Source organism: Microcaecilia unicolor, chromosome 1, assembly GCF_901765095.1.
Source record: "Microcaecilia unicolor chromosome 1, aMicUni1.1, whole genome shotgun sequence".
Taxonomy (NCBI): Eukaryota; Metazoa; Chordata; class Amphibia; order Gymnophiona; family Siphonopidae; genus Microcaecilia; species Microcaecilia unicolor.
The window spans coordinates 58,427,399-58,453,583 of record NC_044031.1 but is presented as its reverse complement, the minus strand read 5'-3'; the positions used below and the strand labels follow the sequence as shown (position 1 = coordinate 58,453,583).

The 26,185-nt window shown below is 44.5% G+C and overlaps 1 protein-coding gene across 1 annotated transcript in view; it reads left to right on the top strand.

The window, feature by feature from the left end:
- The window catches only part of VIPR1 (vasoactive intestinal peptide receptor 1), a 598,917-nt gene that overhangs the window by 496,670 nt on the left and 76,062 nt on the right, over positions 1-26,185 (top strand). Inside the window, exon 7 of the mRNA XM_030197713.1 lies at positions 12,807-12,960. Coding sequence (XP_030053573.1) covers positions 12,807-12,960 — 154 coding nt within the window. The remainder of the gene's footprint in view (positions 1-12,806; positions 12,961-26,185) is intronic.

Here is a 26,185-nt window from a genome sequence, read left to right as displayed (position 1 = left end):
CTTAATGGTTAGTGCAGCGGGCTTTGATCCTGGCAACATGGGGTCAATTACTACTGCTGCTCCTTGAGACTTTGGGCAAGTCAAATACAGAAAGGGCATTTTTGGATATGACATCTACGTCTGAATTTGGACGTTTTTTGTAAAACGTCCAAAATCAGAACAGGAAAGGTCATTTTCTACAAAAAAAAAGTCTATCTTTTCCTTTTGAAAGTGCTGTATGGAAAAATGTTTTGTGATTTGGGGAAGTAAGGGGAGGTGATCCCCGAGTCCCTCCAGTGGTCATCTGGTCATTTGGGGCAACTCTTGTGTGGAGTAGAGGAATAGCCTAGACCTTAGTGCAGCAGACTTTGATCCTGGGAAAGAGGGTTCAATTCCCACTGCAGCTATTCATTAAACATAGTAGATGGCAGCAGAGAAAGACCTGTACAGTCCATCTAGTCTGCCCAAAAAGATAAACTCATATTTGCTACTTTATGTGTATACCTGACCTTGATTTGTATTTTAAATATCAAACTAGAGCTTGTAGAATATCACTCTGTTCTTCAAACTCATCAAATCTAATTGATATCTACTTATAAATAAGTCGTCTAGCGGTATTACTGTTGTAGGAGGAAAAGCCTCAAACAAATGATGGGGAAACTCCTTTGTCGATTACTTAATCAACCTTAGGGAGGCCCATACATTCATCACTGGCACAAAAACCTCCTGTCCTTCCTTAATCCTCTTATATGAAGCAAGTGCTCTCAAGTAGCTCTTAATCCAGCTCATTTTCGAAAGTGATCCCCGGCCATCTTCAAACATAAATCGGGAGATGGCCGCCGATCTCTTGAAACCGGCCAAATCGGTATAATCGAAAGCCGATTTTTTTGACACCTTTGCCGCTTTCCCATCGCAAAGCCAGCAAAAGTTCAAGGGGGCATGTCGGCAGGGTACCGAAGGCGGGACATGGGCGTGTTTAAGAGATGTCTGGCTTTACCCGATAATGGAAAAAATAAAACCGGCGATGACGAGCATTTCGCCAGTTTCACTTGGTCCCTTTTTATTCATGACCAAGCCTCAAAAAGGTACCCCAACTGACCAGCTGACCACCGCACGAAATCGGGGATGACCTCCCCTTATTCCCACAGTGGTTACCAACCCCCTCCCACCCTAAAAAAACAAACTTTACAACATTTTTTTGCCAGCCTCTATGCCAGCCTCAAATGTCATACCCAGCTCCGTGACAGCAGTATGCAAGTCCCTGGAGCAGTTTTGATGGGTGCAGTGCATTTCAGGCAGGCAGACCCAGGCCCCACCCCCTACCTGTTACACTTGTGGTGGTATATGTTGAGCCCTCAAAAAAAAAAACCCACTGTACCCACATGTAGGTGCCCCCCTGCACCCCTTAGAGCTATGGTAGTGATGTAGAGTTGTTGGGAGTGAGTTTGGGGGGAATTTGGGGGCTCAGCACCCAAGGGAAGGGAGCTATGCACCTGGAAGCTATTTTTTTATTTTTTTAGACGAGCTTCCTAGGGTGCCCGGTTGGTGTCCTGGCATGTGAGGGGGGGGCCAGTGCACTACAATGCTGGCTCCTCCCATGACCAAATGCCTTGGATTTGGCCGGGTTTGAGATGGCCGGTTTCGGTTTCCATTATCGCTGAAAATCGATTCCAGCCATCTCAAACCCGACTAGCTCTGGCATTTGGCCGGGGCTAACCATATTATCGAAGGAAAAGATGGCCGGCAATCTTTTTTGAAAATACGGTTGGCTCCGCCCGCTTGCGGTGCCGGCCCCGGAGATGGCCGGCGCCTTTCGATTATGCCCCTCAATATCAACTTGTATTAATATATGAAAAGAAACTTATCTCTCCAGCTGCTCAGTCCTTTGCTCAGTCTCTTTTCACTACCCACGGCCCAACTTTGGCCAAGGTTTCGACTCCTGCATCAGGGTTCGTGGCATCCACCAACTGATGTCTGTAAGAGAGCGTATTCATTACATCGCACAGTACTCTAAGCATAACCTCTCCCCATTCTCCCAAACAACATCTCACATTCATAACTGGATCCTTTCACGTTCGTTCTGTTAGACACTCAATATGGCGTGTGGCTTAAAAACCCTTGACGTCACACACCTACACTTTGACCACTCCCCTTGGTTGTCAGTCTGTTCAATCTCCGGAACCTTCCCTCTCTGTTCTTGTTTTAGTGGGAACTTTTAAAATACCGAGATGAAATTCAAAGAAACAATGTTTTTCGAAAAAATTGGTTCCATTCAATCTTAGTATTCAGCCTATACAGCTGAATCGTCCACAGGCGGTATATCCATTTCTGTTTTTGCTGCAATAATAAAAGTTGATACTCCACATCAATTGTTGTAGTACCACACACTTCAAAGATTCAAAAGTATGTTTAACCGCATCACAATGCGCCGCTAGCAGCGCCGTGGTTTTCTTTGTGTGAATGTTACTTTTGTGTTCTGCTAATCTCGTCGTCAATTTTCTCTAAGTCTGCCCAACATAAACTTTCTTACAGGGGCATATAATCCCTTATATGACCCAGTCAGATGTACATGAAGTTTTCTAATGAAGTTTATACTTCTTTCCTGATTAAGGATCGATAAATTCTTTAGTGTCCAACATCGTATCACACATGCCGCAGTTCCCACAGCCCTTATGTTCCCCTTCAAGGACGTTCGTTCCTGTAGATCTTCTCAAAGCTGCGGGCACCAAGATTTCTTTTAGATTTCGTCCTCTACTGTAAGCAGTTCTCACCCTTATGTCTGCAAATCCCGGTAAAATCTGTATGATGTGCCAATTTCTTCTTATCATACTCAAGATTTGTGAGGCCATAGTAGAGTACCGCAAAACATAAGTTATGGTTTCCTCCTCATTATTGTCATCACAGTGTTTGGGCAGCAGTAAATACTCGTAGTTGTTGTACCTACCCCGTCTATATGCTCTATGTACTATAGTTTTCGGATACCCTCTATCCCTCAGTCTTTTTTTTCAGTTCTGTTGATCTCTTCCTAAATTCCAACTCGTCAGAACAGATGCGTCTATATCGTAAAAACTGTGAGAACTGTAACCATGTACACGCATTAACCGTGTATGCGCCTACAATATCCCTATAGGTGCCTATATGGTTAGCACGTTTGCTAATTGTAGGTGTGTTAAAAATTATAACACACCTTAGTAAATAGGGTCCTTAATCATTTAGAGTACTGCAATTCATTATATTGTGGGATGTGGGCATTTTCTCATCACCACCTTCAATTTTAGCAGAACACGACTGCTAAACCTCAAGTTGGGGCAGGCAAATGTGATCATGTTACAGCCTTATTGGTGAATTTTCATTGGCTTCAGGTTGCCTGTCTTCATTCATTCCTTCATTCATTTATTTTTATTTTTGATATTACAAATTGTAGAATGACATCACAAAGAATGCAACTGAAGAAATTATACAAAATATAATTACAAAATGAAAAAAAACAAATCATCTGAAAAATAATCTTAAATTTACATCCACAATAAAAGGTAAAAGAGCCAAGATATATGGTAAACTTTAAAGGAAATATCCATATCAAGCAAATACCGCAGCCAGCTATAAGTGTCTCTTACATTTCTTATAGGTTGTCATGTCTGCACTTTCATTTCTTCCTTTGAAACCACCAATTCTAAAAATTGTTCTAAAGATACAAGAGTTATTTTGATTAGTTAAACAACAAGTTCAAGTAAAACTAAGCAAAAAATTAATACCCAGAGTTTGTGCCTGAGGGCGCAAAGCCCAAAACCTGATGTCGTCTCTGGGTATTTCTCGATAAATCACAAAATATTCTAATCTTTGAACCCATGAATTCACAATCCATATAATGGAAATATAATTTTAAGACTGTATCCCTGTCAGGCTCCAATGCAAAAGTCACCAAAAGTATAGTTCTTTGGGTAATACGTTCCAGAGCTGATGACTCCAAAAAGTCAGTCAAATTAGCCACCTGCAGATTTGTACCAGTCTTACCACCTGGCAAAAGCCAGGTATTGAGCCCTAACTAAAGGTGGTAACATCTCAGTTGTAAACTTAAGCACTTCCAATAAGTACTTCTTTACCATATCAACAGGGGCAATTAGTGGGGACTTTGGAAAGTTCAGAAAGCTCAGGGTGTTCTTCCTCAACCAATTCTCCATATATTCCATTTTCTTTAAAATAAATATCTTATCTTTAACCAAAGTCTCACAAATTTCTTGCAGCTCTGAAAGCTTAACCTCCAGACTAAACACCTTGACAGACTGCGGTTCTATTCCCTGGGCTTGCTGTTTTAGAAATCTTCAGAAAACATGTACACCACTTTATTCAAAGGAGAATTGACTATGTCCATGGCTTCCCAAAGAGACTCTATAGTCCCTTTGGTTGGCTTAACCATCTTAGCCACCAAGCCTGCTTGAGCCCCTTCCCCATCTGTGAAAACAGTACTTACTAGTGCTGGAGTAGTGAGCTCTGTGCAGAGATGACTCCGGGGGTTGATGCAAAGACAGGGAGATCCTCCAGGCACTGGAATGCCTCCAAACTGCCATTCTTCCCTGTCGCACTTGTAGCTCTTCCAGGCTGTGGCAGAGCCGAACACAGGGCAGGGCTGAGTGAAACCATGCTTACACTGCTTCTGGATGAAGATTGCTCCAGCATAGCTGAAGCAGTACCCGTATTGATTTGGGCAGTAGCATGAAACTCCTCCAGCATTGCCTGCCACAAGACCTGGGACCTGCCCAATGTTAGAGGAAGCTGCCAGACCTTGCCTGGCCACTTCTCCATTCTAAAATGAGAAGGGGCATCCCGAGGGTAAGGAACACACACATTCAGAGCACAGCTACTGTACAGGTGTCATCTAACGAGGCCATCTTGGCCCTCCAATCTTCAGGTTGTCTTTAGATTACAGTTTAAGGTTCGGCCCATTGCCCCAGGTACAAAATAAGTACCTGCATATAATATGTAAACTGCTTTGATAGAAACCACAGAAAGGTAGTATATCAAATCATATTCCCTTTCCCTTTGTTGGCTCTCTGCTTATCTCTCCAGTTTCTTGGGCCAATATATTTCCAGTTGACACTCCTGTTCTCAATACATCAATCATATTTCTCTGCCTTCTTCCACTTATATCCATTTGGAACCAACACATCAACTATTATGCTGCTTCTTTTTGAAATGTTTTGCCTTTCATTCTTAGAAGTGAAATAAATTATTTAGTTCATGTTTTAAAGCATGCCTCAAATTTTTCCTATCTATACATGTTTTGGGTGAACAACAATACCTCAAAAATACATGAAGTTGGCTGGACCGCAGTGTATTCTCCAGACTACAGGGAGGCTGGGCAATAAGCTATTGACGACTTTGTTTTATTCTTGTCCTATCTTTTTTTGTGTGTGTGTGTGATCTACTTTCTGGTGTTTCTAATCTAAAGTGGTGAATCAAGATTTTAAATAAACCAAATTAAACTAACTAAGCTCCTGCTACATCAATCACCTGAGTTCAAAATGGTGCCTCTGACCCCTACAGTAATCTTGTGGTATTGCCACCAGGGGTCAAACTGCCAAGTAAGAGCCCTTATGGAACCTTCACCTCTACTGGTAATATTGTGAAACTACCACCAGGATCTGAGGTGCTGTTTTGAACCTAGGGGCTCAGTGAAGCTGCAGCAACTGGAGATAGCTCATGTTACCCGCTAGACCATCAGGGAGAGACCCTGGTAACAGCTAGGGAGGGTATTCATTGTGTTGGAGAGGGGCAGGAGGGGATTCTGATTATGTCACAGTGGGGTCCAGGGGGGAAAAGGTTCTATCGGTCTTTCCACCTCCCTCTTCAAGCTGACAATTGGTGTGTGCCTCAGGATAGGTACAAAAGCTGGCGGGTGTTTTTATTTTCTGTAGACGTAGCTTTCCATTGTTAATTGGGAAGCTGACATCAATTTGTTATACATACCCAGGCCACAACCCCTTGAAATCTATGCAATCAAGGGCTCTACATGTGCACATAGTGGCTTTCCAAAATGGCTGTTTACATGTGTATACAATCTAGATTTTTTTTTTTTATTTACATTTGTACCCCACACTTTCTCACTCATGGTAGGCTCAATGCGACTTACATGGGGCAATGGAGGGTTAAGTGACTTGCCCAGAATCACAAGGCGCTGCCTGTACCTGAAGTGGGAATTGAACTCAGTTCCTCAGGACTAAAGTCCACCACCCTAATCACTAGGCCACATTTGTACATCTAGGTGCTTCTAAAATAAGGGCCCGAGTATCTTAATCCGTTCTAGCTCTGGAAAAGTAGCTGGGATAAGTTCTTGGTGTTTTCTGTTCATTCAGTTTCTCTGCATTATGGCAACAGGATTAAAATGCCTGAAACTTACTTAAATATATGAAAGAATAAAATGAAATGGTATACCTAAAAACTGATTTCAGCAAGCTTAACAAAAAGAGTGTAGTAGTTTGTTGTTAAACCAAATTGAAGTTTTCTCTCTTCAGCTGTTACTTCATATCTATGTTGTGCCCAACAGCAAAAGCGCTGATGTTAGCTCATTCACCCCCTGCAGTAGATGGCGATGAGCTGAAACCAAAGATTGTTCCTGCTGCTTAGTATAAGACGAATGTAACCAGCAACCGAAGAGCATAGTGTTCAAGCTGATTCCATTTATTGTTGAACTAACACCAGCTAAGATTCCATTTTCACATGGCCAGACAGTGGATTTGCCTGTTGAAATGACATGAAAGTTGTCATTTAAAACAGCCCTATGGGATCAGCCTAGAGAAGCCGGGATTGATTCTCAGGTCAGATCTACTGCCTTCTTTAGGCTGACCAGGAATGACATTGCAGGGGCAATACCCAAAGACCCTGGCAAGAGGAAGCCTCAGTCATGGTGCAACAGTGACAGCTGGTGGCCAGATTTAGGGCCCATGATTGCAGTGTTGTGGAAAGAGCACTCAACAAGAACTGACACAGTGACGAATGAGTTGGGAAGGGATATAAACATTTCGGTAAATGTCCTTGGGTATCTCCAAATAAAGGCTCAGTTCCAATTGATCTAAAAGTCTAAAGGTGTAGGAGAAAAATGTCAGGTCTAACAAATGAATAAATATCATTGTGAGGTGCTTTCATTAATTGAGAAATGTGGCATATCAATGCCTAAATAAATAAATACATGCATACATATCACTAGTAATAATATCAATGTACCTGTGTAATGACTCTATTTTTTGTTAATCTATGATGCTTAATTCTATACTACTTCTTTTTTCTTTAAGCCATTACTTGATATACTACCTTTCTAGCAACAGGCAAAGCAGTTTACTTAAACTAAAATAGAAAAAAGACAGGAAATGAGAGGGGAAAGCTGAGAAGAATGATACAGCTATGGCTCCGTGACCTCCCACCCTAAACTGTATGAACCAGACCTACAAACTCCCAACCATCATGGAGACAGCCACTTCATAGGACTGAAGGCAAATGAACAACAGATAGATAAACAAATGCAGAACTCACTAAAGGGAAGTTAGCCTCTGCCTTCCTCTGTTGGAGTAGCCTAATGGTTAGTGCAGCAGCCTGAGAACCTGGGGAGCTATGTGATGCAAGGTTCCATATTAGGAGTCACTGTTCAGAAAAGGGATTGAGGTGTCATCATTGATGATGCGCTGAAACCTTCTGCTCAGTGTGCAGCAGCGGCTATGAAAGCAAATAGAATATTAGGTATTCTTAGGAAAGGAATAGAAAATAAAAATGAGGATGTTATAATTTCTTTGTATTGCTCCATGGTGTGACCACACCTCAAATACTGTGTGCAATTCTGGTCACCGCATCTCATAAAATTAGAATTAGAAAAGGGAAGAGAAGGGCAACAAAAATGATAAAGGAGATGGGATGACATCCTTATGAGGAAAGGCTAAAGCGGCTAGGGCTGTTTAGCTTGGAGAAAAGATGGCTGAGGGGAGATATGATAAAGGTCTATAAAATAATGAGTGGAGTGGGACTGGTAGACATGAATTGCTTGTTTACTCTTTCCAAAAATACTAGGACTATGGGGCACACAATGAAGCTACAAAAGTAGTACATTTAAAACAAATCGGAGAAAATATTTCTTCACTCAATGTGTGGTTAAACTCTGGAATTCGTTTCCAGAGAATGTGGTAAAAGTGGTTAACTTAGCGGGCTTTAAATGTGGTAAAAGCAGTTAGCTTATTGAGGTTTAAAATAGGTTTGGATAACTTCCTAAAATAAAAGTCCATAAGCCATTATTAAGATGGACTTAGGGAAGGTCTACTGCCTATTTTTAGGATAAGCAGTATAAAATGTATTGTACTGTTTGGGGATCTGGATTGGCCACTGTTGAAAACAGGATGCTGGGCTTGATAGACCTTTGGTCTATCCCAGTATGGTGATGCTTATGTTCTTATGTTCCCATTGTAGCTCCTTGTGACTTTGGGCAAGTCACATGGAGGGGCATTTTCAAAAGAACGTCCAAGTCAGAATTGGGACATCATGCTCATAACATCTATCTCACAACCATTTTTGAATAGGAAAAATGTCAGAATTTCCTGTTCAAAAATACATAAGAAGACTGTTCTTGTGCTGAAAACGTCCAAAATGAATAGCCATTTTCCAAAATGAAATGTCCAATATATTCCTCAATTTAGGCGTACTTTATAGAATAAGCCTAAATTTCTGCATGGTTTATAGAATACACCGAGCATCCATACGTGCAACTAAATTTAGTCACGGGCAGTTACGGCAAGTAAAACCTTGTGTAAATGCTGATGCCTAAATTAGGCGCAGACCAGATGGGTTCTATAATAACGCACATAGATTTTAGAAACACCCACAACCCACCCATCCTATGCCCATGTACGTACGCCCTTGTCAACTATCCTGCTTATTTTCGAAGCAGAAGGCCGGCCATCTTCTGACACAAATCAGGAGATGGCTGGCCATCTCCTAAACCCGGCCAAATTGGTATAATCGAAAGCCGACTTTGGCCAGCTTCAACTGCTTTCCATCACAGGGCCGGCCAAAGTTCAAGGGGGCGTGTTGGCAGGGTACCGAATGCGGGATGGGGGCGTGGTTAAAAGATGGCCGGCTTCGGCCGATAATGGAAAACATAAGGCCGGCTCTGACGAGCACTTGGCCGGCTTTACTTGGTCCATTTATTTTTAGGACCAAGCCTCAAAAAAGTGCCCTGACTGACCAGATGACCACTGGACGGAATCGGGGATGACCTCCCCTTACTCCCCCAGTGGTCACCAACCCCCTCCCACCCAAAAAAAAAATTATAAACATTTTTGTGCCAGCCTCTATGCCAGCCTCAAATGTCGTACCCAGCTCCATCACAGCACTATGCAGGTCCCTGGAGCAGGTGTTAGTGGGTACTGCAGTGAATTTCAGGCAGGCGGACCCAGGCCCACCCCCCCTACCTGTTACACTTGTGGTGGTAAATGGGAGCCCTCCAAAACCCACCCAAAACCCACTGTACCCACATGTAGGTGCCCCCCTTCACCCATAAGGGCTATGGTAGTGTTGTACAGTTGTGGGTAGTGGGTTTTGGGGGGCTCAGCACACAAGGTAAGGGAGCTATGCACCTGGGAGCAATTTGTGAAGTCCACTGCAGTGCCCCCTAGGTGTCCTGGCATGTGAGGGGGACCACCCCAATGGCTTGGATTTGACCAGGTTTGAGATGGCAGCCATTAGTTTCTATTATCGGTGGAAACCAATGGTGGCGATCTCTAACGCTGGCCCAAACGTTGAGATTTGGCCGGCCCCGACCGTATTATCAAAACGAAAGATGGCCGGCCATCTTGTTTCGATAATATGGTTGGGTATGCCGCTTTCTGGGGCCGGCCTTAGAGATGGCCGCCCATATAGATGGCCAGCCCCGTTCGATTATGCCCCTCTATGCTACTTAGAATTTATGTGCAGCACATTCTAGAATACTCCTAGACAGTTCAGCGCACAAATTCTAATTGCCAATTAGTGTCAATAATTGCTTGTTAATTGGCAATTATCAGCACTGATGGCTTGTTAGCAATAAAGTAATGCACATTGTTTTGGAATAAGCTTCAATTTTTGCATGGAAATATTGGTGTGATATATAGAATCCGGGGGTTAACCTTCATCCATTGGTTCATCATATTCAAAGACATTGTTAAAAAATTCAATGTCTTACTACTACTACTACTACTTATCAAGCGCTAGAGTAGGATTGATCTGTTTAGAAAAAGAACTGGATGTCATGCCTTCATCCCTCCAGCAGTCAGCTGCTTAATCAGGGCACCGTTTTGTACACTGGCCATGACTGAAGAAATCAAGATAAAAACATCCTTATTTGTTGTCTTGGACATTTTGTTCCATTCCATTATCGCTGAAAGAGGTCCTAACTTTGGGCCCAGAGCTGCCCAGTCTACCGCATTCAACGGGAGACTCCCGCCAAAGCGGTGAAGTCTCCCGCTGAGATGTCATCGGCCGCCGCCGTTGCTTCTCCCAATGCAGCAGCGGCGGAAAAACAAAACAAGAAGCAAACGTGCGGAGCCGCAGCACTGCCTTCAGGCATGCGCTGTCAGTTCTGCCGGTCCTCTGCCCCCGGAACTCAAAGTTGACGTCAGAGGGGGCAGAGGACCAGCACAGCCGACGACACATGCCTGAAGGCTGCTGCGGCCCCGCTTTTGCTTTCTTTTTGTTTTTGTCGTGGACGTGGTTGGCTCAGGCTGGTTGCTGCACAGAGCACAGACTGCATCGTGGTGGAGGGAGACCATAGGGATCGGATGAAAAGTTGAAGCCAATTGGTCTCCGTTTCTCCTTCCACAAAGTAAGCAAAATTGTAACCTCTGAGCTGCTGCATCCACGGTTATCACTTTTATATTGTTCGTAGCATTTTTTAAAATTATTTATCTCACTAATATTTTCAAAAATTGCTGGCTTGTGCAGTATACAGATGTACTCAGAGGAAGTATAATAAGGGAATAACTTTTCATAGGTAGAGTAGTAATTTGTTAGAAAGAGTAATCAGTGTATCACTTGGAGGAGCTGGTTATAGGGACACCCTAGCACTGTTATATTGGTGCAGAGGTTTTTTTTTCTCAAGGTAAACAGCCTCTAAAACAGACATCATGTTATGAGAATGAGGTGTTCAACATTCAGAGTTTCTATTTACTTATTTATATAATTTATATCCCATAATTAAACATGAATTGGGTTGAAACCTGGGAGCACTTAAAATCTTTTTTATTCCTATGCCTACATCAAAAGAAATTCAAGATAACACAAGGTAGAGTGGGCGGAGCCAAGACAAAATGGGCATGGCTGGGGCATGTACTAAAATCTCCCTCTCAAAAATCGGGACCCCTTGGCAGCTCTGCATCTGAAACACGCCTCCGGCATGCCCCCTTGCTATTTGAATGACATGTTCCCTTCAGTATTTTCAGTGCAGTCCTGATGGTGCACTTTCATTTGGGCAACCAGATTTCTTTGTTGGACTGCTTGGGGCAAATATTCAGACTATGGGAGGCAGCCCTGCTATCTCCCGGAGTCAACAATGAGGCTGGATATTCAATGCCAAGCTGTTTCCAGTGACCGTCATTGAATATTCAGTTTGTTTTGGGCCGGTTGAAACTTAACTGGCAAGCCAATGTTCAGCGCTGACCGGTTAAGTTTAAAGTGACCAAAGATAAGCCTGCTTTTTGGGTGGCTCGATTTGGTCACCAAACTTAGCTGGTGATGCGCTGAATTTTCACAGCTAGCCGATAGGCTAGCTGCTGTGCGCTGGATATGAATTTTCAGCTGGAGATACCCAGCTATCCTCTACTGAATATTCAGAGGTAGCCAATTATTTAACCAGCCAGGAGCTGTACCTGGCCAGTTAAATAGCACTGGATATTGGGGGAGGGGGGGCTTGTTTTTTGCATGCATGTCTGTTTTACCCATATGTGTAAAACACAGCAAAAAGCACCAAGAGCCTTCAGAGACGGGACACAATTCTTTATTGGTGAAAATCAATATTCCAATGAGGACCCAACATAGGCCGTGTTTTGGCACACAGCGCCTGCGTCAGCAGTTGACTCTGTTCAATTGTCAAGCTTATTCCCTGTGGAATAGGGAAATGATCTATCTGTTTAGTGAGTAGTTACTCAAAGGGACCTTATGATCTCGTGTCGGGTCCTCAGTGGAACATTGATTTTCACCAATAAAGAACTGTGTCCCGTCTCTGAAGACTCTTGGTGCTTTTTGCTGTGTTTTGGACTTTGTCCTCTCTGGACTGTTACATTACCCATAAGTATAAACATTTCATTAAAATATTTCTAAATGGGATCTCTTACAGTCTGCTGCCATGGGAGGTCTTCCTTTCTAGTTTTCTTAGTAGATCTCAAAAATCAAAGGGGTTACATTTGGAATCAGAAACATATTCCTCTGAACTGTAGAAATTTGTTCTGCTCCATGGCTGGCCAAAGAGTGTCTGATGTCCTAGGTGCCCTGTTACAGAATTATCCCCTTGATGCATATACAATTGTTGTGAACAGTTGATGAGCGCACACAGTTGCCTTGAAGAAGCATTGACGCTGAGGTTTGAAGCAGGATCCAACTCTCTTGCCTAGCCTGCTGTGGTTGAAATAAAAGTGTTTTTTTCCCTGCTGCCTGTATGTGGACAAGCCATTTGTTTTCTTTTAGTGTAGTTGTGCCTGTCATAAATAGGGAGATAAGTATGTTCTACAGAGCAACTGTACAGTAGATCAGTTATATAAGAAAACAATTAGTTTCAGGTTGACCTTTTCCTTTTCTTTTTTTTAATCCTTGTCTTGCAGGCTGGCTGCAAAGCTGCAATGGTCTTCTTTCAGTACTGCATCATGGCCAATTTTTTTTGGTTACTCGTGGAAGGATTATACCTGCACACCCTCTTGGTCATCTCCTTTTTTTCGGAGAGGAAGTATTTCTGGTGGTATATCTTGATTGGCTGGGGTAGGCATTTTCTTAACTCAGTACATTTACAATATAAAACTGTTTCAGGTGCTCAATTGAATGCTATAGATCAGGGGTTTTCAAACCAGTCCTCAGACCACACCTATGGGTCCTTTTACTAAGTTGCGCTAAAAAAATAGCTTGCGCTAGTGTAGGTGCGGGTTCTGGGCATGCTCCAATCCATTTTTCAGCGCCTGTAAAAAAGGCCTTTTTTTTTTACATTTTTGGCCAAAATGGACGTGCAGCAAAATCAAAATTGCTGCGCGTCCATTTTGGGTCTGCGACCTTACCGCCAGCCATTGACCTAGCGATAAAGTCTCACGCGCGCCAAAAAATGAAATTACTGCAAGAACCATGCGGTAACCAGGCGGTAACTCCATTTTGGTGCATGTTGGGCACACGTAGATGCTTACGTGGCTTAGTAAAAGGGCCCCCTAGCCAGTCAAATTTTCAGGATATCCACAATAATTATGCATGAGGTAAATTAGCATGTACTACTTCTATTGTATGCAACTCTAATTTACCTCATGTATATCCATTGTGGAAATCCTGAAAACCTGACTGGCTAGGTGTGTCCCATGGACTGGGTTGAGAATCCCTGTTATAGATAAACATTTACAAAATAAGCATGTTTCTAGTGGGCTTTCAGCTTTCTATGTGGACATTGTTACATTTAGAACAGTGGCGTACCCATGGGTGGGCTCACCCAGTTTGGGCTGAGAACCACCTAGAGTTCTGACATCCTTATGGCTGGTGGGGATTTTCAAGCCCTGCCAGCTGAAGATGTCCTTCTGTGACCAGAACAAGTGATTTCCCTACCTGCTATAGCCAGTGACACTTGCCACCTGTTGTCACCGCACCAGCCTCACCACCCCATGTGCATGCTCACAAGAAAACTGAGTGTGTGCAGGAGAAGAGAGGCCAGTGTAGCAGCATTGGGTGGAAAGCGCCACTGGCTGTAGTAGGTAGGGAAATCGCTTTTTCTGGCCACCAGAGGACATCTTCAACTGGCGAGGCTTGGAGATTCCCGCCAGCTCAGGTATTTATTTTATTCTTTGGGTTTGCTGGTCCAGGGGCAGAGGCGGAAAGTGCAGGGAGTGGGGGATTGTGTGCCCATCCAGTTTGAGCTCAGACCTACCCAAAATACTATGGCCAAGATGCACAAAAGTCCTCGTTAGAGCCGTTCCATACCGAATTCCATAACGGATCGGTACGGAACAGCTATGCACGAAGGATAGGGAATGCAAATGAGCTGTTCATTGCAGCTCACTTGCATTCACTAACCCTTCATTAAAAACGTCGGTAATCGGCCCGTAAAGCATGCGCAGAGCAGCCAAGCGTTATGCTGGCTGCTCTGCGCATGCCACAAACATAAAAACAAACAAAAAACCAAAAACAAACACGTCCTTTATGGATGGCCTTGCCCCCCCGCCCCGCCCAAGGTCGCCGCTGCTCCCCGCTTCCCCCTGCATAAAAATCAAAACTTTAGCAGCCCCGGCCCCCCTCCCTTTCTCTCTTTCTCCCCAGCTCCACCTCCTGCCATCCTCCACCCCCGTGCCCCGCCCCCCCTTAGATCATTGCCGCCGCTCCCCCCCTCTAGCGGGCCCCCCTCCGTCTTACCGGGCACGCGCAGCGCCTCTCACCTCTGTGTGAAGGCGCTGCACAGGCAAGAACAGCTGATCGCCTCTTCGCCGAGTCTTTGGACGTCTCTCCTTTCCTCCTGGGCCCGCCCCCTCGTCTGACATAGGTTATTTTTGTCGAAAATGGATGTATGGCAAAATCAAAATTGCCGCGTGTCCATTTTGGGCCTGAGACCTTACCGCCAGCCGTTGACCTAGTGGTAAAGGCTCACTCGGTAACTGGGCGGTAATGATCTACGCTCATATCAGACGTGCACCGAAAATGAAATTACCGCAAGAGCCGTGCGGTAACTCCATTTTGTTGCACAATGAGTGTGCATAGACACTTAGGTGGCTTAGTAAAAGGGCCCCCCAAAAATTCATCTTTAATCAAAACACATTATTTTTATTTTAGTTTCAATAATTTTTATTGATGAAATACCAACCATAACATTGAATAAACAGCATTCTCAACATGTCTCTTATTAAACATTTGTTTCATATGGTGTTAGAGAACTCAACATTTCTTCCATCTTTATTTTATCTATGCCCCTTCCCTCCCGCCCCCCCCCCCTTTTCTCCTCCCTCCCTCCCTCCCATCACATCCAAGAGCCTAATACCTTAAGAAAAGGAGCTTGTTATAGTACAACATCATAAACTTTAGCTGTTATAATACGGCCATTATTATCTAACTTGTATCCGTGATACTTTAATATGCTACTTCCCCTTACTTATTCAGACTGTCTCTTCTCTCACTTTCTCTTTCCCCCAGTCCTTTTACAATGAGGAAAAAACTGGATTGGCACGGGCTGTTCCAGCCTTAATCCGTGGCAGGCAGATCTTTGTTTTGCTTCCAGCCTTTAAGCTTGTAAAGGATTTGACGCCTGGTTGTTGGATGCATTGTGTTCCAGTATCTCCCCCAGATCTTCCTAAAAGTTCCTGGGTCTTTCTCTTGATTTATTAATGGAACAATGCCACAGAGTTCCAGATGTAACAGTTCTGACATTTTAGACTTCCACATGTCTCTGGTCGGGGCTTGTTCCTCTCTCCATTTCAAAAGGATTGCTTTTTTCCCCATCCGGGTCACTCGTTGTAGGAACCCCGTAAGTCCCGACGGCACCGGCTGTTCCATACTAAAAATGTCGAACAGCACCAGCACACTGACGGTTACTTTCCGTCTCCAGTACCGTCCGGATTCCGCAAGTATCTGTGTCCAGAACTGATGAATCTCCGGACACCACCAAAACATGTGACCCAAGGTCGCCTGTGCTTCCCCACATTTTGGGCATTCACCTGTACCGAAACCCGCTTTCAATGCTCTGTTTGGTGCTATATATAGTCGCATAATGAACTTGTATTGCCGCTCCCACTGTCGTATGAAGGTAGACCTGCGTAAATTACTCAACAGAAAGTTCTGAATCATATCCACGGTTATTACAATTTCTAGATCTCTCGACCAGTTCTCTGCTAGCTTGGCATAGTCAATGTCCTCGGTGGTGTCCAGCAAATTTCTATGGTGGAAACGCAAGGGAACCACGTTTTGGGCCCCCAACGTCAGGGCTGTTGTGATTATATCCTGCACATCCTCACTTAAGTTAAGTGCTCCCAGTGATCGGGCATAATGCCGCACTTGTGCGTGTGCGTAAAAGTCTTTAGACGAAGTGTCATAGTCTCTTATTAGTTCGTCCAGGTTCTTGACTTGTCCCTCTGCATTTAGCACTTGATATAAGTAATGAATCCCTTTCTCCCTCCAGCGCACAAAGGTCCGCTCCAATGTCCCTGCCGGGAAATCAGGATTTTCTTTCAAAGAAACAAAGGGCGTCGCCGCTGCAGAGAAACTATGTCGCTTGCACAACCACCGCCACATCGCTCTTGCTGAGCGCACAAACCAATTCATCGGGGACCTCGCCTCGGGGTTCTTACCAGATGTATGTAGCAAACAGCTCAGGTGTATTTTAGGTTCCAATGAGGCCTCTAGTAATGTGTTTGTAAAGTGTTGGTTGCCAGTTAACCAGTCCCTAACATGCCTCATTGTGCAAGAAATGGTGAGATATCTTACGTTGAGCAACCCCATCCCTCCATGTTCTTTGGGTTTATATAATACCTCCAACGGCAGTCTAGGCCGTTTATTACACCACAGAAATTTCCTCAACATCCTGCTTAGCTCTTTCTCCTCTCTCCCCTGTAGATGTAAGGGTAACACTTGGAATTTGTACAGCCATTTGGGCACTATCATCATGTTAAACAAAGCTATACGTCCCGTCAATGTGAGGGGGCAGGACTCCCACATTCCTAATAATCGTCTCGTTTCTGTTAACAAAGGTTTCACATTTATCTTATAGAGTGTCGATAGCTGTATCGGCACCTCCACTCCCAGATATTTCAGCCGGTCTGTAGCCCATTGAAATGGAAAGGGACCCACCCACTCAGCTTGAACTCCCTCTGTGAGGGCCAGAGCCAAGGATTTATCCAAATTTAATTTGAACCCAGATAAACTGCCATAATATTCAATCTCCTGGAGTAGGTTCTGCGCTGATGTGTGAGGGTCATCTATCATTAACAGAAGGTCATCTGCATATGCCAGGAGTTTAAGCACTGTCTCGCCCACTAACATGCCTTTAATACCTGGGTTGTTTCTAATGCAGCACAATAGTGGCTCTAGCACTAATATAAAGAGCAGTGGAGATAGCGGACAGCCCTGTCTTGTCCCTCTGCCTATCATTATTTCATTCGTTCGAACTCCATTCACCCGCAGTCTGGCTCTCGGGTCCGCATATAGTGCTCTTACTGCCCCAATAAGCCAGCCCCCCACTCCAATCCATCTCAAAGTCTCATACATGAAAGGCCATGCAACTCTGTCGAAAGCGCGTTCCGCGTCTAGGCTAATTACTAGTCCCTTAGAAGCTCCTTCTGACGCTACCGTCATTGCTGCAATCAGTTTCCTGACATTGATGACAGAGTGCCTTCCCCTTACGAACCCTACTTGTTCCTCCCTGATTATCGAGGGTATCACCTGTGCTAGACGTTCAGCCATGATCCTCGAGAGAATCTTTATGTCAACGTTTATGAGCGATATGGGTCTATAAGCAGCAGGATCTACCATGTCTCGCCCAGGTTTTGGAATTAAACTTATTAATGCTTCATTTGCGTGCATTGGGAACTGCTCTGCCTCCACCACCTCCTCATATAAGTTCATTAGGGGCCCCACCACCTGTGTCCGGAGCAACTTATAAAACTCACTCGAGAATCCATCTGGACCTGGGGCGGAATGGAGTTTCAATGCCTGTATAGCCCTCAGCACCTCTTTTGCTCCCAGTGGGGAGTCTAGGGTGTCTTTCTGACCTTCTGTTAGCTGTGGCAGCCTTGACTTTTCTAAATATGTCCTAATCATATCTTGTTGTTCCGTTTTTTCCCTCTCTCCAGCATAAAGCTGGGAGAAATGTTTATGAAAGGTCTCTGCTATCTGCTCTGGGTCTGTTGTTAGGTTACCTGTTGGGGTTTTTATCTGTGCAATCATATGTGGCCTACGAGTGCCTTTTATCAAACGCGCCAGCATTCCTCCCGGTCTATCCCCGAACCTTTGTAAATTATACTTGCGCGTGAGCGTGGCCTTATTATACCTATCTTGTAGTAATGAATTAAGCTCCACCCGAGTGGAGATCAAAGAGTCAAATAGCGCTCTATTAGGGGTTTCAGTGTATCTTCTCTTGGCTATTTTAACCCTACGTTCTAGATCTATTATTTTTTGCGCTATTTTCCTATTTCTCCTAGAAACGTAGGCTATCACTTCTCCGCGGAGCACCGCCTTGGCGGCGTACCAAAAAAGGCCTGGTGTGCTGACATGTTCTTTATTATGCTGCGCAAATTCCTCCCACTTGCCTTTCAAGAATTCTACAAACTCTGGAGAAGTTTGTAAATACGAGGGAAATCGCCAGCCCCCCAGCCCTCGGTAATATGGTTGTGGTTCAATGTCTACCCAAATCATGGCATGGTCTGAAATCTCTTCCGGGCCTACCTCCGCTCCTCTAATTCGTGAGAATATTTCCGATGTCACCAAAATATAATCGATTCTGGATTGTGTTCCATGTGATCTCGAGGTATGCGTGTAGTCACGCTCTCCCTCGTGTGTTAATCGCCATGGGTCTACCAACCCCAGGCCCTCGCAAAAGGTCTCAAGTATTCCCGGCCCCAGATCTTTATTCTGTATAGGTCCCGTTTTATCCAGATCTGGATCTAGAACCTGGTTCATATCCCCTGCTACAATTATTGGCTCTGGTCCCCGGCTCTGGCACTTCGCAAACAGGTCTGCAAAGAATGCTCTCCCGCCCATCTGCGGTGCATACACCGCTAGTAGCATGTATTCCTGCCCTTGTAGGTTCAATTTAATTCCCACATACCGTCCCTCTTCATCTGCAAAGAGGAATTTGGCCTTTGCCATTACTGATTTGTGTACTAATATTGCTACCCCTCCTCGTCTTCCTACTGCTGGGGAACCGAAAACCTCTCCCACCCAATTTCGTTGTAATTTCTTAAGTTCTATTGTTGATAATCTAGTTTCCTGGATACATGCTATTCCCACTTTATGCCGTTTAAGCGCACTTAAGATCTTTGTCCTCTTAATCGGGGAAGTTATCCCACATACATTCCATGATATTATGTGTGTAATCCCATCAATCTGCTTGGCCATTGCTTCTTGATATCATTGAATGAATCATCTTATTTTCCATCTTTAAACCCAGGGAGCCCAGCCTCCCCCTAGGATTCCCATGTTGTTTCCCGTCTTCTGTGGCGTTGCGTAGTCTGTGTGTCCAACCACTCCCTATGTGACTCGTGGTCTTTTTGCTCTTGTCTTTTCCCTTCCCCCCCTCGTTCCCTGTACCCTTGAAGTGTCCCTTTCTTCCCCCCTTTCTCAATACCCTGTATCCCATTTGTATTGTGGGATGTTGGGGTTTCCCGCGTCCTCCCAACCAGCCCCTTTCCTGATATGTTAAATTAATCAAGCACTGATTCCGCTTGTGTGAAATATCTAATCAAGGCCTCATTGGATAACCTTTAAATTATACCTTTTTAAAAGCTGTCGCCCGCTTATGTTACTTCTCCTCTGTCTGCTCCGGACTCTTTCTCGATACCACCAGTGCCTGTACTTGCTTTTGCGCATCTGCAATGTCTGTGAATTGCTTCCATCGTCCTTCAACCTTTAATTTCAATATTGCAGGGTAAATCAGCATGAACGGCACCTGTGCCTCGTGCAGCTGCTGACAGAGTGGCGTGAACCGCCGGCGTTTTTCTTGTAGGGCCATAGAATAGTCCTGGAAAATTCGTAATTGGTGCCCATCATATCTCAGCTCATTCCGTTTAAGTCGGGAGCCCCGTAAAATTTCATCCTTATGTACATAATTATGTATTTTAATGATCACTGTTCTTGGGGTCTGTTTCCCTTCCTGTTTTTTGCCAATTCGGTGCGCTCTCTCTAAGCACAGTTTCCCCCGAATGATCTGAGAGTGCAAATTCCTCTGTCAACCATTTTTCCAGAGCTGACGATAGCATGTTATCTGACACTGTTTCGGGGAGCCCCACAATTCTCAGATTTCCTCGCCGCGACCTGTTTTCTAGGTCGTCAACTTTGGCCTGTAAGGTTGTCAATGCGGCGGCCATTTTGTCCGCTTTCTGCGCCCCAGGCCCCGCCACGTCCTCTGCCTCCGATACTCGACGCTCGAGCTCCCCCAGCCTTTTCTCTGCATCTGCCGTCCGCGATTCCAAGCCAGACACTTGTGCGTATAATTTTTCTAATTTCTGGTCCAACGCAACACTCACAGCTGCTGTTAATTGTCTTAATTGCTCCTCTGTGAACGAGCCGCTACTGTCTGCTTTCTGGCTCTCTTCCACGCTGCTTGCCGCTTTCAGTTTTTCTCTTTCTTTTTTCACGGACCTGCTCGTCATAGCTGGTTGTGGCGAGTTTAGATATCTTTCCATATGTTTATCCTCTGCCTTTGCGCTTCTCTGCGTTCTTTTGTTTCTTTTTTCAGTGCTTAGTTATAATTATTGTCGTCGGGGCCTAGGAGGACGCGGGAACACGTCTTTCTCTTCCTAGAGCATCACGTGACCCCCCATTATTTTTATTTTTATAATCAACTGTTATTTATCTTTCAAATTTTATAAATTGTCCTAGCACCCGCTATTAAACACTTATCTTTCCACATGAAAGCCAGACCGCTTCTTTAGGAGAGGCTTCCACAAAATACATGAGCGGAAAATGCGGTAGGTAAGAGCTCTTAGCTACTGCATTTTCTGTAGCTGTAACTAAAATCAAATTTGTGGCATTTACATCTGCTCAGGAGCAGGTGTAAATGTTTGCACATATAGTACACACGAGCATATGTATTTTATAAAGTATGCACATAATCATGATACCACCTGTGCTCTGCCCAAAGCCCACCCTAGGACACATCTGCACTGAAGACATCTATATGTAGGATAATTTTACAAGAGGTGTATACAGTGGTGTGCTGGCAAATTTTTAACAACGGGCTCCCTCTCCAGGCATAGCCTGCCCAGCAATTAAGGGGAGCGTGGGGTGGACTAGGGGGGCAATGCATTCCTCTCTCTCCCCTCCCCCCCCCCCCCCCCCCCCCCCCGTGCAGGCACACTAGGCATACCTTTGCTGGTAGGGATTCTGAGCCCCACCAGCCAAATAAATGGACTACCTGCTCCCACTGCTTGTTTCTGGTTCTGAGCAGCATGTCAGGAATTCTCACACATACTTGCACAAGAAGTCCTGTCATGCGTCTCAGAGCCAGAAACAAGCAGTGGCAGCCCATTTAGTTGGCTGGCAGGGCTCGGTATCCCTGCCAACAAAGGTAAAGGAGTTCAGAGATGCCAAAGGAGGCCCTTCTCAAAGTTGGACATTTACCACCACTATGCTGGAGATTGAAGGCCAATGAGTGTGGTTTTTCTCATGAGCCCCAGGCAGCCATATCTAAAACCAGTTGTGGCAAATGCACATTCCAAAAACTGACATTTTCTAATAAATAAATAGAAAATAAAATTCTTTTTTCTACCTTTGTTGTCTGGTCATTTTATTTTTCTTATTGTGTTGGTCCCAGTCTCTGTTTTCTGCTTTCCTTTTTCTTCTCTTAACTGTTTTGCCAGAGTCTCCTTGTCCATTTGTCACTTCCTTTCTCTTCATGTTCACCATCCATCTTATCTCTGCATCTCTATCTGTCCCAGCATCACCCCTGTCTTCCATCCATATCGAGCATCTCCCATCTCTGCGTCCCTATTCTTACCCTGTACAACATAAATCTTTTGTGTCCCTGTGCCCCCACCACATGCCAGCATCTCTCACTCTCTCTTCCCTCCCCCTGCCCCCCACCCAGGGGTCCAGCAACTGTTCCTCTCTCTTCCCTTCCTCCTGTTCTGTCTCCCTTTTGCAGGGCCACCATCTCTCCCTCTTCCTTATTTCCCTGCAGGACCTGGAACCGTTCTCCTTTCTTGCCCATCCAATCCACCCTCCCCCAAGTCCAGCACCTTTTTCCCTTTCCCTGTCCTCTCTCTTCCTCATTCCCCTCATTGAATCTCTTTCTTCCCTACCTAACCTCCCTGTCCAGCACCTCTCTTCTTCCTTGCCCCTCCCCTATATAGTACATTTCTTCCTCCCTGCCCTTCCTGATGCAGCACCTCTGTCCCTTCCTACCCCTCCTGATGCAGCACCTTTCTCCCTCCTTGCCCTCATTCAGTATCTGTCTCCCTTGTGTTCTTGCCCACTCCCCCAATGCAGCACCTCTCTCCTTCTTTGCCCCCCCCCCCCCCATACAATACCTCTCTCCCTCCCTGCCTCTCTTGATGCAGCACATCTGTTCCTCCCTTGCCCCTCTTCCTCCCCCCATGCAGTACCTGACTGGCTGTTTGTCTCCCTTGTTGCCCCATGATGCAGTATCTGTCTCCCTTATTGCCCCCCCCCCCCAAAGCATCTTTTCTCTGCTCTCTCCTTGTCCTCCCCCCCCCCCCCATACCTCCTTGCCTCTTCTAAGTTCTGCTGCCACCACAATTAATTTTTTAAGCAGTGCTGGCACACATCAGCATGAGCAGGCTGCTTCAGTCAATCCCGGGGACCTTCCTTCAGCTAGTCCCACTCCTGAGGGCTGAAGGAAGGCCCCTGGGATTGGCTTGAAGCATCCTGCTCTTACTCACATGTGCCAGCACTGCTTAACAAATATTAATCACGGCAGCGGCAGAACTTAGAAGCAGAGGCAAGGAGGTTTTTGGGGGGAGGACAAAGAGAGAGAGAGAGAGAGTGCACAGAGATGCTGCATGGAGAGTGACAGTGGGAATAGAAGATGCCTGAGCAAGCCACAGGGGAGGAAGACAATACCAACAGGAGAGGACCTGAGTTACCCGAGCTCAAATTTTGGTAGCCAGTTGTTGAAGTAGATACTTTAACAAATGGCTCCCAAAATTCTTAAAAAAGGTAACAAATGGCTCTTGCGAGCCAGCTCCAGCACACCACTAGGCTTATATGTGCATATTCTGGCATATATGCCCCAGATTGCCTGCTAAACTAGTCCAGAGAAGTAGATGGAGGCAGAGAACATAGTAAGGGGTAATGCAACCCTGGAACTTGCCAATATTTCTCTGCCTCCAGCAGATGGTGCAGATGGATTGAAGCAGCAGAATGAGTTTTGGGCCTGACTTCATAGGGCATGGTTGAGTCCTTGGCCGGAGAAACTCGCAGTCTATGGACCTTTTCCCTTGATTGAGCAAGGGGAATTCTCTCTTTCCTCCCCAGGCCATGGCCTGCAGACCTTTGCTTAGTAAGATGGAGAAGGCCAGGGGCCTTAGATCTCATCCTGCAGGACTTAGTCATCTGAGACAGCAACTGGCAATGTTCCCACAGGGCTGCTGCCAGCAGGAGTATCACTGGATTGTTTCGCCTCTCCCCCCAAACTCCTCCCAGCATTCAACTCTTCATCTCCTCTTTCCTATCTGGTATTCTCCTTCTATACCCCTTTCTCAGCTTTAAGCTAAAGGGAGGTGATTTAAAAAAAAAAGTCAAGGCAGTGGTTTGCCCTGTAGGCAGCCAGGGTCCTGTAAACAAGAAAATACTGGCAGTCCTCAGGGAGGGCCCGGTGCAACATCGACTCTGGTTGAAGTACCGCCCAATGGGTTGGAGAGTGGTCTCCCCTCCCCAAAGATTTCCAGAGCGGTTTTCAGCGAGGAGTTGAGGTTGGTGAAGCCTACAATTGTCACAATAGACGTTTTATGGGAAGCATTGCAGAGTGTGAACAACTCACTTCTTCAGATGTCCAAAACGTCTCAGGAGCAAACAAGTGAGTTTAGAAATCTATATCAAAACCTATCTACGAAGGTGGAAGTTCAGGGGAAAAATTTTGAGACTTTAAATACTGATATGGTATCTCTGAAAAATCAGTAAATTTAGTAATTAAGGATAATTATGTTTCCTCGAAAAAATTGGAATTTTTGGAGAACCAATTGAAAGAAAAAAAATCTGCGATTGATTAATTTCCCAAAAACACCAGCTGAACTTCTTAAGAGATATTTCTCAGACATTTTGCAAATTCCCGTTGATAACCATCCAGTGGTATCAAAAGCGATTTATATTTTTAAAAAAAACTTCTATGACTGAGAATGTGGACATGAATTTGACTGATATTTTGGAGAAGTCAGAGGTAGCAGATAGGGCTACTCTCATAGTGACTTTCGCTTTTGACCTAGATAAGAATAATATTTTGAAGTTGTATTTTCGCCATATGTCTGATAGTTTCTTGGGTTCTGAGATAAAAATATTCCCTGACATTTCGAGGGAAACACAAGCCAGGCGCCGTGCGCTCTTGGCTTTTAAACCGAGAGTGATGGCTCTTGGGGGAACCTTTCTGGTCTGATTCCATTGCAAATGTTTTATTTCTTTAGATTCAAATAATTTCCTCTTTTTTGAACCTAAGAAACTACAAGAATTATTGGCGGTAAGAGAACAAATGAAGAAGCCTCTTCAACAGCTTCCTGTAATTATCTCGGTACTGGCTGTAACTACTGATTGACCCTCCCCCCTCTGTAAGAATGATTTAGTTCCATTCAAGTGATCTTTCTTTTTTTCTTTTATATTATTTTCTTTCTTGGATCCTCATGTTTGAGGTCAATTATTTTTAAATAATATATGAGGGGAAAAAATTGTTACCTTTGTATGGAAATTTTCCTTTTGTGTACATTTATGATGGCTATTATGAATGTAATAAATTTAAAGATAAATAAAAAAAAATACTGGCAGTCAAAATCTAGAAGAGGGTCATGCATGGGAGGTAGATCAGACACGGTGAGCAAAGAGAAAGTGGCAGTAGCAAGAGGTTAGGGTGGCAGGCCTCAGGGAGTTTGTCTCCTGTTCTGGCAGGAGGCTATGGAGTACTGGGGTGGTTTTTTAATAGCACTAGGAAAGAGCAGTGCTTTCTTAAGGTGGTTCTAGTGGCTAGCAGCAATGTGAGTAGGATCCAAAGGCAGTAGAACTGAGAAGGGACAGTAGTCTTTGTAAGTCCTGGGACTGCTAGGACATGAGACTTCAGTTTGTGCTTGCAGTCAGTGCTGCCATGAAGAGAGTACATAAGTATATAAGTATTGCCACACTGGGACAGACAAAAGGTCCATCAAGCCCAGCATCCTGTTTGCAACAGTGGACAATCCAGGTCACAAATACCTAGCAAGATCCGAAAAGCTCAATACATTTTATGCTGCTTATCCCAGAAATAAGCAGTGGATTTTCCCCAAGTCAATTTAATAATGGTCTATGGATTTTTCCTTTAGGAAGCCATCCAGACTCGTTTTAGACTCCTCTATGTTAACCACTTTTACCACATTGGCAATGAATTCCAGAATTTAATTACATGTTGAGTGAAGAAAAAGTTTCTCCGATTCGTATTAAATTTACTGCTTTGTAGCTTCATTGCATGCCCCCTAGTCCTAGTATTTTTGGAAAGGGTAAACAAATGATTTACGTCTATCCATTGGACTCCACTCATTATTTTATAGACCTCTATCATATTTCCCCTTAGCCGTCTCTTCTCCAAGCTGAAGATCCCTAGATGCTTCAGCCTTTCCTCATAGGGAAGTCGTCCCATCCCCTTTATCATTTTTGTTGCCCTTCTCTGTACCTTTTCTAATTCCACTATATTTTTTTTGAGATGTGGCGACCAGAATTGAACACAATATTCGAGCTGCGGTCGCACCGTGGACCGATACAAAGGCATTATAACATCCTCATTTTTGTTTTTCATTCCTTTCCTGATAATACCTAACATTCTATTTGCTTTCTTAGCCACCGCAGCACACTGAGCAGAGGATTTCAACGTATCAACAACAATGACGCCAAGATCCCTTTCTTGGTCGGTAACTCCTAACGTGGAACCTTGCATTATGTAGCTATAGTTCGGGTTCCTCTTTCCCACATGCATCACATTGCACTTGCTTACATTAAACGTCATCTGCCATTTAGACGCCCAGTCTCCCAGTCTAGTAAGGTCCTCTTGTAATTTTTCACAATTCTCTCGCTATTTAACAACTTTGAATAACTTTGTGTTGTCAGCAAATTTAATTACCTCACT